Below are 13927 nucleotides of genomic sequence, written 5' to 3' on the forward strand. Positions count from 1 at the left end.
TTTCCTGCAGTTGGGTTGGGCAGGCGGTGTCTAAATTGCCAAAAAGATGCATTTTAGAAGTGAAGGGTGATTTTGAGAGTTTGATTTTTAAAAGTGAATTCAGGCAATGATTTGAGTATCTGTAAAGGACTCAGTAAAAAACAGATGGAGGTTTATGCCCGATTGCAACATATTGGGGGCACAGTGCTTTGCATGTAAAATCATCCCCTGCGATTTGCTTTAAGTGTAGGATGTCTGGACATTAGGCCAGGTAGTCTAGAGGTTGCTCATAGTATGCACTGAGAAGTAAGAATTTGATTTAGGTGTGTTCGCTGGCAGATGGGTTCCTTTATTATCATTTTGTTGTTGTTGTGGATGTAGGCTTTGCAATGGACTAACTATGTAGTGAGAACGTTACTACCACGGAAGTGGTTTTGACCTTACTGAATCAGATGGTGTAAATGCAGGTAGATAACATGGAGCTATGCAGGCAATTGTATCGTTATGGGAAAACAGGAGGGAACAATCCTAATCTAATATGTCAGTACTGTAGTCTTTCGTTTTGTGGATAAGGCAGGGGAAGACATGTTGGCATTCATAGACAAACTGTGAACTGCCACAAAACTACGCTACTCGCCATTAAAATTGCTACACCAAGAAGAAGTGCAAATGATAAACGGGGATTCATTGGATAAATATATTATACTAGAACTGACATGTGATTACATTTCATGCAATTTGGGTGCGTAGATCCTGAGAAATCAGTACCCAGAACAACCACCTCTGGCCGTAACAATGGCCTTGATACACGTGGGCATTGAGTCAAACAGAGCTTGGATGGTGTGTACAGGTACAGTTGCCCATGCAGCTTCAGCACGATACCACAGTTCATCAAGAGTACTGGCTGGCGTATTGTAATGAGCCAGTTGCTCGGCCACCATTGACGAGACGTTTTCAATTGGTGAGAGATCTGGAGAATGTGCTGACCAGGGCAGCAGTCAAACATTTTCTGTATCCAGAAAGGCCTGTACAGGACCTGCAACATTTGGTCATGCATTATCTTGCTGAAATGTAGGGTTTTGCAGGGATCAAATGAAGGGTAGAGCCACGGGTCGTAACACATCTGAAACGCAACGTTCACTGTTCAAAGTGCCGTCAATGCGAACAACAGGTGACCGAGACGTGTAACCAGTGGCACCCCATACCATCACCCCGGGTGATATGCCAGTATGGCGATGACGAATACATGCTTCAAATGTGCGTTCACTGCGAAGTCGCCTTAATGGATACAACCATCATGATGCTGTAAACAGAACCTGGATTCATCTGAAAAAATGACATTTTGCCATTCGTGCACCCAGGTTCGTCATTGAGTACACCATTGCAGGAACTCCTGTCTGTGATGCAGCGCCAAGGGTAACCGCAGCCATGGTCTCCAAGCTGATAGTTCATGCTGCTGCAAACATCGCAAACTGTTCGTGCAGATGGTTGTTGTCTTGCAAACGTCCCCATCTGTTGACTCAGGGATCGAGACGTGGCTGCATGATCCATTACAGCCACAGATAAGATGCCTGTCATCTCGACTGCTAGTGATATGAGGCCTTTGTGATCCAGCATGGCGTTCTGTATTGCCCTCCTGAACTCACCAATTCCATATTCTGCTAACAGTCATTGGATCTCGACCAACACGAGCAGCAATGTCGCGATACGATAAACCAGAATTGCGGTAGGCTACAATCCGATCTTTATCAAAGTTGGAAATGTGATGGTACACATTTCTCCTCCTTACACGAGGCATCACAACAACGTTTCACCAGGCAATGCCGGTCAACTGCTGTTTGTGTATGAGAAATCAGTTGGAAACTTTCCTCATGTCAGCACGTTGTAGGTGTCGCCACTGGTGCCAACCTTGTGTGAATGCTCTGAAAAGCTAATCATTTGCATATCACAACATCTTCTTCTGGTCGGTTAAATTTTGCATCTGTAGCACGTCATCTTTGTGGTGTAGCAATTTTAATGGCCAGTAGTGTAGGATGTTGGTCAAAAGAAAAACTCTTATATCTGGTCAAGTTACACTTGATGGGAGATGCCAAAGCAAATGTGATGTATCACAAAAAATTAAGGAATGAGCGCAAATCTGAAATTTTAAGGAAATGTTTTGTGTAATGTTGCAGAAGGAAACTTACCTGTAGACATTAAACAATGTGTTGCGAACACAGGGAGAGTCCATGAAAAACTTTCTAGGCGGTGTTAGATACAGTTTCCCAAGAACTTAGCAGAACCCGTAGCTGCTGCAACAGCATTACAGGAGACTAATATGGTGACCTGAGTTTGGGATATGGAGTTAAAAGTTCCATGTGCAAACAGGCAGGGCACGTAAAGTTGAAATGCTATTAATGACAGTGTAGGAAATGGGTGTGAACAAGGCATCTGGAGTGGAAGTGTAGGCAGAAGTCTACCAAAGAGCATGACAGACTGATTAAATTTTGTGTGGCTCAACAGCCTGCTGCAAGTCTTTCAACTGGCCACCACTTCAGTGACTAGCATGTCAGTAACCTACCCCAGTAGCAGTCCTACATCTACATGGATACTCTGCAATCCATCCACACGTGGCGGAGGGTACCCGTATCACTACTAGTCATTTCCTTTCCTGTTCCACTAACAATCAGAACTAGGGAGAACAATTGCCTATATGCCTCTGTATGGGACATTATTTCTTGTATCTTGCTTTCATAGTCCTTACACACAATGTATGTTGGAGACAACAGAATCGTTTTGCCATCAGCTTCAAATATCAGTTCTCTAAATTTTGTCAGTAGTGTTCCATGAAAAGAACATTGCCTTCCACCAAAGGGTTCCCAGGTGATTTCCAAAAGCAACTACTTCAGTGGCTTCCTTTAATCCAACCTGAAACAGATACCAAAAACTCTAGCAGTACCCAAGAATAAGTGGCACTAGCATCCTATATGCAGTCTCCTTTATGGATGAATCACACTTTCCTATTATTCTCCCAATAAACCAAAGCTAACCATTCGCATTTCCTACCACAGACCCTCTCATGCTCGTTCCACTTCATATCGCTTTACATCGTTATGCCCAGATATTTAAATGGCATGACTTTGTCAAGCAGGACACTGCTAATGCTGTACCCAAGTACTATAGGTCTGTCTTTCATACTCATCTGCACTCAATTACATTTTTCTACATTTAGAGCTAGCTGCCATTCATCAGACCAGCTATAAATATTGTCTAAGTTGTCTTGTATCTTCCTACAGTCACTCAACTTTGACATTGTACCATACACCACAACATCATCAACAAACAACTGCAGATTCCTGCCCACCCTTTCCATGAAATCATTTATGTATGTAGAGAGTAACAGTGATCCTATCCTACTTCTTTGAGTCATACCTGATGATGCCCCTATCTCTGACAAACACTCGCTTAAGAGGACAACTTACTGGTTTCTACGACTTAAGAAGTCTTCAACCCACCTATACATGTGTGAAAGTATTGCATAAGCTTATACTTTCTTTAACAGCCTCCTGGAAATCTATAAATATGGAATCTGCTTGTTGCCCTTCATCCATAGTTTGCAGTATATCATTTGAGAAAAGGGCAATCTGAGTTTTGCATAAGTGGTGCTTTCTAAAACCATGAAGATTTCTGGACATAAGCTTCTTGGTCTTAAGAAAATTTATTACATTCAAACTGAAAATATGTTCAATGATTTTGGAGCAAACCAATGTTAGGGATATTGATCTGCAAATTTTGCAAGTCTGTTCTTTCACCTTTCTTATACACAGAAGACACTTATGCTTTTTTCCACTCACTTGGGGCTTTGTGCTGGGATGGAGATTCACAATAAATGCAAGATAAGAAAGGGACCAATGCTGTAGAGTACTCCGAAAAACCGAACTGGGATTCCATCTGGATCTATCTATCTATCTATCTATCTATCTATCTATTGCTTGCGCCTTTATCATGTGGTCGCACAGGGTTGGTGTGGTTAGGTATGGATTTGGCAATGTTAATTTTAAGGGGTGGCCGGATGCCCTTCCTGCTGCCACCCTGTACCCCCAGGGACAGAATGAGTGTACCCAGATGTCTGTGGCTAGTGCAATCCATGGAATAATGCGAACATGTTCAGATGTCTGTGAGTCATGTAACTGAGGTGGGACGTAGGGACCAGCCCAGTATTCACCTAGGGTGATGTGGAAAACTGCCTAGAAACCACATCCAGGCTGGCCTGCACATCAGCCCGCATCATTAATCCACCGGGCAGATTTATTCCAGGGCCGGTGCACCTACCTGTGTCCGGGAAGCAGCACAGCACTCTCGGCTAACCTGGTGGGTCTGGGATTCCCTCTGGATCTGGTCACTTATGTGTTTTCAACTCCTTTATTTGTTTCTCTATGCCAGTGATGCATTTTACTAGATCATCCGTACAGGAATCTGTACAGTTCTCCTGTGTGAACAATTTCTTGAACATGAAACTTAAAACTTCAGCTTTTGTTTTGCTGTCTTAACTGCCACACCAGACTGGTCAACAAGTGACTGGATGGAAGCCTTAGAACCACTCAGTGATTTTATGTAGGCCTAAAATTTTCTTACACTCTCTGCCAGATCTGTTGATAAGGTATGACAGTGGTAGTAGTTGTATACTTCATGCATAGATCTTTTCCAGACATACAAAGCTCTACTAACCTTTACTTGTTGTCACTTGCATGTCCTCTTTTGGAGCAAGAGTAACAGCCTCTGCTTCCTAAGCATGTTCCAAATATTTTTATTACACCATTGTGTGTCTTTTTCATGCTTTATCCACTTACTAGGCACATAATTCTCCAGATCACAATTTGCCCACAATTCCTCTGTGTCCATTTCGCTGCAACTAAGTCCTGCTAGGAAAAGGGGACCTATGGATAATGGGGAACCAGGACCACTTGTCATTCCTGGTGAATCTCCACGTTGTTTGGAGGTGAAAGCTTGGTTAAAGGCAGACCAGGATCATATCGTATGATCTCCAAGTTTCCAGGCATGCACTTTTACTGTTAGATCATCAGTCCTGACATAATAGATGGGCGTGAGGTGGGAATAGTAACCCAGTGTTAAATAAAAATGGGAGGTCCAAAGCTGTCAAGCAAATGTGCCCATTAAATATAAACACAGCCAAAATGTGTGCAATGCAAAATTTTGTTTAATGAGTGGAAAGAAACATAAATTTTTATTGAACACAGGTTTGTAGGTACCTATGGCAAGTTTGGACCTCATAGGGGTAGGAAGTCGGGTGCACCACAGTGTGTAAGTCAAGTGAGGTGGGTGGAAATGATGTACATTTGCTGTGTTCAGATGTTGAGTTTGCAGATTGGGCAAAAAATTTGTGGGCTTTTACAGATGTTTCATATAATTTAGACAATGACTTCTGTGCAATCTGAGGGTTAAATTTCTTGTCTGAACATCATGAGAACCAATCTTGATGAGCACTTGGCAGCCCTCAGTGAGACAGCATTCTACCTGGCTGAAACTGCTGACAGTGCTTCAAGGTTCGTCCCAGGTGCATGAGGAACCATTTCAACTGCATGTACAGCCACTAAGTATCAATCTGTGTGGTAGTTGGCCTTGCACTGGATAGATATGTACCCAGTAGGACAGTTTATAATGGGAAGGACCCTCCATGGTATACAGTCACTGCAAAGAAACTTCTAAAGAAACAGAGACTACTGCATAATAGGTGTAAAACATAGTGTGGGGCTACATATACAGAGATGCTGATGGAAATGTATTTGGGTGTAAAATGAGTACTCAGTGATGTATTCAGTGACTGCCGTTGGTAGGGTATTGTCAGACAATCTTACACAAAACCCAAAGAAATTCTGGTCATATATAATGGCTGTCAGCAGTACAAAAGTTAGTGTCCACACAACTATGGATGTGGTGGGAACAGAAATTGAGAGTAGGAAAGCAAAAGCAGAAATGCTAAACTCTATTTTCAAATGTTCCTTTACAAAGCAAAACCCAGGAGAACTTCCTGTTTAATCCTTGTACCACTCAAAAGATGAGTGAAATAAGTGTTATGTCAGTGGTGTTGAGAAACAGCTGAAATCATTAAAATTGAGCAGAGCTCCGGGGTCGGATGGAATTTGTTGCTGAATTAGCCCAGCCTTTGAGTACCATCTAGTACAGATCCCTCTGACAAAAAACAGTGCCCAGTCACACCCCTCTACAAGGAGGGTTGCAGAGTTGATCCATAAAATTACTGTCCATCCTTGACATCCATTTGTTGCAGAATCGTAGAACATATTCCTAGCTCAAACATAATGAGACATCTCAAATAGAATGATCTCCTCCATGCTAGACGGGGTTGATTCTGAAAACATCAGTCATGGGAAACCCAACCCACACTTTTCTAACATAACATTTTGGAAGCTTTAGATCAAGGCAGACAGTTAGATGAAGTGTTTCTTGATTCCTGAAAAGTATTTGACTCAGTATCACATGTACACTCATTATCAAAAGTAAAATAGTATGAAATAGCAAGTGAAATTTGTGACTGAACTGAGGATTTTTTGGTAGGGAGGATGCTGCAAGTTGTCTTGAATAGAGAGTCATTGACAGATGTAGAAGTTTCTTCAGGTGTGCATGAGGTAAATCTGTTGAGACCCTTGCTCTGCATGTTGTATATTAATGACCTCGAAGATGATATTAATAGTATCTCAGACTTTTTGCATATGAAGCAGTTGTGTATAATGAAATACTGTCTGAGAGCAGCTGCATAAATATTCAGTCAGGTTTTGATGAGATTTCGAAGTGGTGCAAAAATTGGCAGCTTGCTTTAAATGTTCAGAAATGTAAAATTGTGCAGTTAAAAAATATATTATCCTATGACTATTATATCAATGTCTCTGGTAATCCATAAATGACATTTGGACTGCAGCTGGACATTAAGTACTTCAAAAATGATAATCGAAACCAAAGCTGTATTGTAATCCAATGTCATTTATTCAAAACATGCTACCAGTTTCAATGTTGAAAAGCATTATGTTCAGGTACCAAGTGTAATCTGCCATCAACATATGAACCACAGTGACAAATTGTGCCTTCAAATGGAAACAGTACAGATTATTAAGCATGCTTATTAAGCATGTGAACATATACAGCAAACAAAGTTGAGTCCAGAAGGCCAAAATCAATGGGATTCCATTACTTCCAGTAACAAGCCCACCAATGGGTAGATGTCTGACCATTGGTGGGCTTGTTACTCAAAGTGCTTACGAAATTTGAAACCTAAGGATTAAATAAAAAGATTGTTTCAGCACAACTGAATCTGTAACAGAAATCTAGTGCTCCATTCCCTAATCATACTGTGTGGCACCATTTACTAATTATTTGACATACAAATTTATATAAATTAGCTAAAGGGGGAATCCCTATGGCAGCATAGTATTAATAATATTGTCCATACAACTTCGTCATTTTCCACTTATCTAACATGTAGTTACAGCAGATTACTTTCGGCTCACTGTGATTCGTACAACACTGGTAAGGTCTTATAGGACCAAACTGCTCAGTTCATCGGCCCTAAGCCTACACACTACTTAATCTAACTTAAACTAACTTATGCTATGGACAACACACACACCTATGCCTGAGGGAGGACTCAAACCTCCAATGGGGGGCCCACAACACTAATTTTGACCTATTTGTCATTATAAACTAAAATATAATAGCCAAATTCCACAATTATTCATACACTTTTCTGTAACTAGAATCACTAAACACTAGTTGGGTTAGTCCTTGTCTGGTTACCAACCAGTTAATACCTTACAACTACCACAAGTAAAAATGTATCCAATTTTCTTTGTTTATCTCTATGAAGTTGCTTATGTACACAAACTGTGTCAACTAGCATGCTTTTGGTATTCATGTTGTTAACATCTCTGTGTTAAATTTTTTTGTGACTCACTCAATGAAGAATCCATTACTGACAATAAGCATTTAACTTGTTGTGGTTTATGAACATTTAAATAGTCACAGAGACACAGTTCTGAAATATGTGAATAAGTATGTTGCCACTGTTTAAAATGTGTACCTGATAGCCTGTGATGCATAAACTACCTGTAAAATCAATAGGAGAAGCTGATAATTGCAATGTGTTTTGAGAGTAACGAACATAAAAAATTTCATGTTTATCTCAGTGGTGTTATGTGAGTTATTTAACATCAGATTGCTAGATTCATCAGACTGAGGAAGAGTGATGTTAATATTTCAAAGCTGTCATGGTATTGCTGTAAACACAGATTAGTAACTCTGCAAACACCAAAAGATTTATTTTGCTTCAATGATTATTAGCCATATCACAGTTTGTCAAAAGTATTGCCAATGGGAAATTGCAAATATATAAATTTTTAAGTAAAGGATCTCCAGAATGAAACGTTTGTTACAATGTGTGGCAACAGAGTGGGTGATCAGTACCATACTTCAGGAGGTAAAATTGTATGCACTTCCAATGAACACACAAAAAAATAAAAAAAAAACATCACAGCTGTAGGAACTATTAGTTTTTTCCTCAGGGGAGAAAGATGGATAGGTTGGAGATGGTTAAACTGGAACATATCCCTTTTTTCTCTCTGAGGAAGGTACCAATAGCTCTGAATGCTAGGACTGTTTTTTGCGTTTTTATATGTTTCTGTTGACAATATGTACAATTTTAGCTCCTGGAGGTAAGCACTAGACAACCATTTTGTCTTAATGTAAATTTATAGTTTTGTCAGTTGAATATTCCCTTTGACAAAAGAATTACAGATAGACTTGTGCCCAAATCTTTAATGCGAAATTCCCACATATATATCCAGCACTTCAACAATATTTGATTACACAGAAACCTGACAGTCAGGTAATGTCAAAAGAATGGCAAGAGGATATAAGCCACAAGCACCTTGATATATTTATATATAACCAGTTCATGAGTTATTAAATAAATCATTACTGTCTTACTTTGTTGAGGAATCCCAAGTGGCAGAAATTGGGTTGGCCTCTAATGAAATCATGCAGGCACTCATTTTTTAAAAGCATTTTCAGAAGGGTTACTGAAAGGGCAGAAAATTGAAATGACACAAAGGAAAGGATATAAATAGTTAAAAATCAGATTATCTTACCTGTTGAAGGATCTTTGAGGTCTGTGATTGCCTCCACCATGTCAAGGGCCATATCACATACTTTCTCTGCATGGTTCTTTTCTTTCTCTGGAGCACCGGACACAACCATGTAAGCATCACCTATGGTCTCTACCTGGCGGCGCAAGACAGAAATATCCTGGTCAGGCCTATTTCGCACAAATGCCTTTTGTGCGTGAGACAATGATGGAGGCCAAAGAAAGAAAGGGAAAGAAAAGAAACAGAAAACTTAAGAGAGTCATGCAGACTGTAACTAAAAGGATCTCACTGAAAAGAAACCACTAAATGAGAGAAAAAGCGGACAGATATCATACAGGAGGATCAGCTAACTAGTTTTGGTATGGGTGCTAGAAACTTAATACGCAGAAAGGTTTAGTTACTTACTGTAATTATTAGTCATAAATAGGCTATTTTCCATCAACAAAATGAAGCATCAAAGTTGAAGTCATATGTGTAGTAGAATTATTGTTATTATTATTTCTGTTATTATTATTATTATTATTGCTTAAGTAATAGGAAAATTTTTGCTGCACTAATAAGAAAAGTACAATTCAGACTACATTTGTTGATTTTCAGAAAATTTAGAAATAACACTTATTTTTAATGATTTGGTTTTTCAATTTTGAATTGATTTGAAATTAACCAAATAAAAACTTTTATGTTGTGGAAGGAACGTAATGAGTAACATTGGAATTATTATATTTTGTACTTTCTCATCATTCAGGATACAAACATTCTGCTTCTAACTGTGGTTGAGAACGTTACATTTCTTGCTCTGTGTAAATCACCCCCCCCCCCTCCCCCCTTTTCTTTTTTAAAAAAAGAAGGCTTTTAAAGTATCAGTCTAATGCAGTGGTTTGTAACACTTAGATTTAGGATTGGTGGATATTAAATTTCAAATATGTTTTGGCATGTTTTAAGAAACGATATAACAACAATGAATAGAAATGCTAGGTATATGATTTTAAAAATGTTGACTTTCATTACTGTTGTTTGTTCAGTCTATAATAGGGATATAACTTTTTAATGTTACATTCATGTAACTACCAGCACTTAACATCTTAGAAGAAACAAAATCACCAGAACAAATAAATAAATAAACAAAAAGCAGGTAACAGAAAATCATAAAAACAGGTTTCAAACACGTATTCCCTTAAATTTGTATGCTGAAAATAGACATACAGCACAGTAAGCAAGTAGACGAATATACATTTTTATGATGGTCTAGGTGAGTATCTTACATAGATATGTTGGATAACACAAGCTAGTGATCCAATGGGTATTATGTAAGCCTGTTGCATAGATTACCTAGTTAGTTAAAATCTATTTCTAAAATAAATTAGCATAAAAAAGTACTAACTGAACACACACACACACACACACACACACACACACACACACACACACACACACACACACACACAGATAGATAGACAGACAGATATATATCCATTATTGAATTGGGTCTACATTTTCATCTACACACATACTCTGCAAACCACTGTAAGTGTATGGTGGAGATTATTTTTTACCATTGCTCATTATTCCCTTTCATGTTCTTCTTGCAACTTGATCCATAGGCAAACTATAGAGTTAATAATAAAGCCAGAAAAGAAGGTTATTTGTTGTTATAAGCTTCTGTCAAAAGACTGGTTTGACACAATTTTCCATGCTAGCCTACATTGTACAAGCCTCTTAATCTTTGTATAGCCACTGCAACTTAGATCCATTTGAACTTTTTTACTGTAGTCAAACCTTGGTCTCCATCTAGAAACTTTACTCTCGACACTTCCCTCTACTAATAAATTAACAATTCATTGATGTTTCAGAATGTGTCCTATCATTCTGTTCCTTTTTTTAATCAAGCTTTGCTATCAATTTTTTTAAATTAATTTTTCCATATAATATGCAGCCATCTTTTATTGCAGCACATTTCAAAAGCTTCTATTCTCCTCTTGTCTGAAATGTTTATTGCACATGTTTCACTACCTTGCATGGCTGTACCACAGACAAATATATTCAGAAGATGGTTCATGAAATGTAACGTTATTTTAGATTGTACTGTATTCCTCATTTTTAGGAAAGCTTTTATTTTTATTGCCAGTTCCATTTTATATCCACTTTACTTCTACCTTCACCGATTATTTTGCAGTCCCATCCACTGTTCTTAGTTTTTCATTTCCTAATCCAGTTCCCTCAGTATAACCTGATTCAATTTGACTGCACTGCATAACCTGTGTTTTACTTTTATTTATGTACGTCTTATTATACTTTTCAAGACACTATGCATTCTTACACACTGGGAATAACAATTATGAACAACTTCAGTTGTAACAATGACTTAGATAATGTGTAATGTGGCGAGGAAGGTGAACCAAAGACTGTGTTTTATTAGCAAATCACAAAGAACATGCAAAAGATTTATTAGAGTGGCTGTCTACACTATGCTTTTCCATCTTCTGCTAGAGTACTGCTGTGCAGTTTGGAATCCTTGCCAGATTGCATTGACGGAGGACGTCAAAAAAAAAAAAAAAAAAAAAAAAAAAAAAAAAAAAAAAAAAATTGAACTGCCCCTGACTGAACTATGATTAGATAGGAGAGACAGTGACATAGATATGATACATGAGTTTGGGTGGCAAGCATTATAACAAAAGCATTTTTCATTGTGGAAACATCCTTTCACTAAATTTCAGTTTCCAACATTGTCCTCCAAATGCAAAAATATTTTGTTAACATCCACTTACATAGGGAGAAATGATCATTGTAATAAAATAAGAGAAACCAGAGCTTGCATACAAAGAGTTAAGTGTTTGTTTTTCCTGTGCACTGTTTTAGAATTAAACTGTAGAGAAATAGAGTGAAAGTGGTTTGATGAAACATCTGTCGTTGTAGATTGCAGAGTACTCATGTAGATGCAGATGTAATTCTTCCAAGTCATTTGCCATCAGAGACAGAATTACAGTGTCATCAACAAACCTTAAAGTTTTTATTTCGTCTCTCTAAACTTTAATGCTCTTTCCAAATTTCTCTTTCATATCCCTTACTGCTTGTTCAATGTATAAGTTGAGTAACATGGAGGATAGACTACAGTCATTCTGACTCCTTTCTCACTACTGCCTCCCTTTCATGCTCTGTGATTTTTATAATTACCGGTACAGTTTGGTCTCTGTACCAATTGTAGGTATCCTGGCACTCTCCCTTAACTTTACTGAAGTCTCCTTCAGAATTTCAAACACTGTATTCCAGTTAACATTATCGAAATCGTTTCCTAAATCTACAAATGCTATGAATGGAGGAAGGAAGTAAAAGCTGCTGAATTTGGGTGTAGGCAAAGAATACTATAAACCAAAAGGATGTATGAAGAATGGTGTGCAAAGCTTTAAACAGAGGAGGAAACAAAATAAATGGGGGGGAGGGATCATTACCAGAAGGTTGAAAAAGCACCAGAACACAAGAACTGCAGGGATATTCAAATAATGTGACGTAAAATACATATTAACACTGGGTGTATATGACCCAAGACAACCAGGAAATCCAGGAAAAACCCAGGAATTTTTTCATCCGGAAGAAGATGCTTTTCTCCCCTGAGTTTTGTCTTATAAAGTGCTGGGAAATTCTATGCCAGTGTATAAAACCTTAACCATTCAAAGGATTGATTCATTTTACAGCTCTGAGGGAAATTATACTGTCACTTAACATGGCAAAAGTGTATTTTCACCTGGGAGAAGGTGTGTTTTTAAGTGGAAAATCCAGGAATTTTTTCCCTTGTCTGCATATACACCCTGTACCAGCACATTTCACTTCTGATATTTAAAATTTTCACAGAATACACATTTTCTATGGTATTTCAGGGTAATTGCTGGATGTCAGTAGCTTCTTGTCATGATACTTTAGCACAGAGTCTTCTGTTTATCTTCTGTTTTACACTGATGCTGGTATATAGAGCGCCTCAGTTTAAAGTAAGCCCACAGTGAGACTCAATTTTGCATGTCTTTTTTGCATGGCTGACTCGAGTCTGAGTCAGCACTGCTGTGATTCTGACCCATAACATGTTCCCATGTCCCAAGACCATACTGCAGGTTTAAAATGATTTCTCTCGAACAATGTTGTATGACATTGCAAGTGTCAATGCATTCAGGAAAAGTTTGGCTCAGTGTGGTACATAGAAGTTGATGTTATTGTTGTCATCTGATGTGGTTGTATTTTATATTTTCCATTATGCTGATGATGGAATCTACTTTGTAACTAATTGAAGATCTTAAAGTAAACAACTGCTTGTGGGATATCACACATATCAAATACAGAATCTGGGACAAATGAGGACAGGGATTAAAATGTTTGGCATTTTAGTAGCGGAAATGGAAAAAAGGTCACGCTTTGGTAAGCCAATCTTGGTGGAAACACAAATTAGAGCATAGTAGTAAGAGTGGCTCTTCTCCTAAAAAATGTTTATGTTTCAGATGTGAAACTCACGTTTCTCCTGCATGCCAGTCAGTCAAAAGGAGGCCATAGCACTGACTTAGAAGAATATTAGGTAAGATAGTACAAAATTGATATTTGTTACGAGCTTCAGATCACATCTATTTTCTTTACAGAAACTGAGAACAAGAATTAGCACCACAATGAGGATGCAAACCAGGTTTGTTTTAAATACACACTGCAATGATCATGAGCGTTAGTTACCTTCAATATTGGGCATAATGAGTTGATGTTAGCCAAGAATGCCTTTCAGGTGACAAAGAGACAATTACCATTCCCTTACCGAGTTTGAACGA

The 13927-nt window shown here is 38.4% G+C and overlaps 1 protein-coding gene across 1 annotated transcript in view; it reads right to left on the reverse strand.

Moving 5' to 3' along the window:
* LOC126198786 (soluble guanylate cyclase 88E) overlaps window positions 1-13927 on the reverse strand; it is a 122247-nt gene that overhangs the window by 25292 nt on the left and 83028 nt on the right. Inside the window, exon 10 of the mRNA XM_049935356.1 lies at window positions 9135-9267. Within this exon, the coding sequence (XP_049791313.1) occupies window positions 9135-9267 (133 nt within the window). The remainder of the gene's footprint in view (window positions 1-9134; window positions 9268-13927) is intronic.

Source organism: Schistocerca nitens, chromosome 8 (assembly GCF_023898315.1).
Source record: "Schistocerca nitens isolate TAMUIC-IGC-003100 chromosome 8, iqSchNite1.1, whole genome shotgun sequence".
Lineage (NCBI taxonomy): Eukaryota > Metazoa > Arthropoda > Insecta > Orthoptera > Acrididae > Schistocerca > Schistocerca nitens.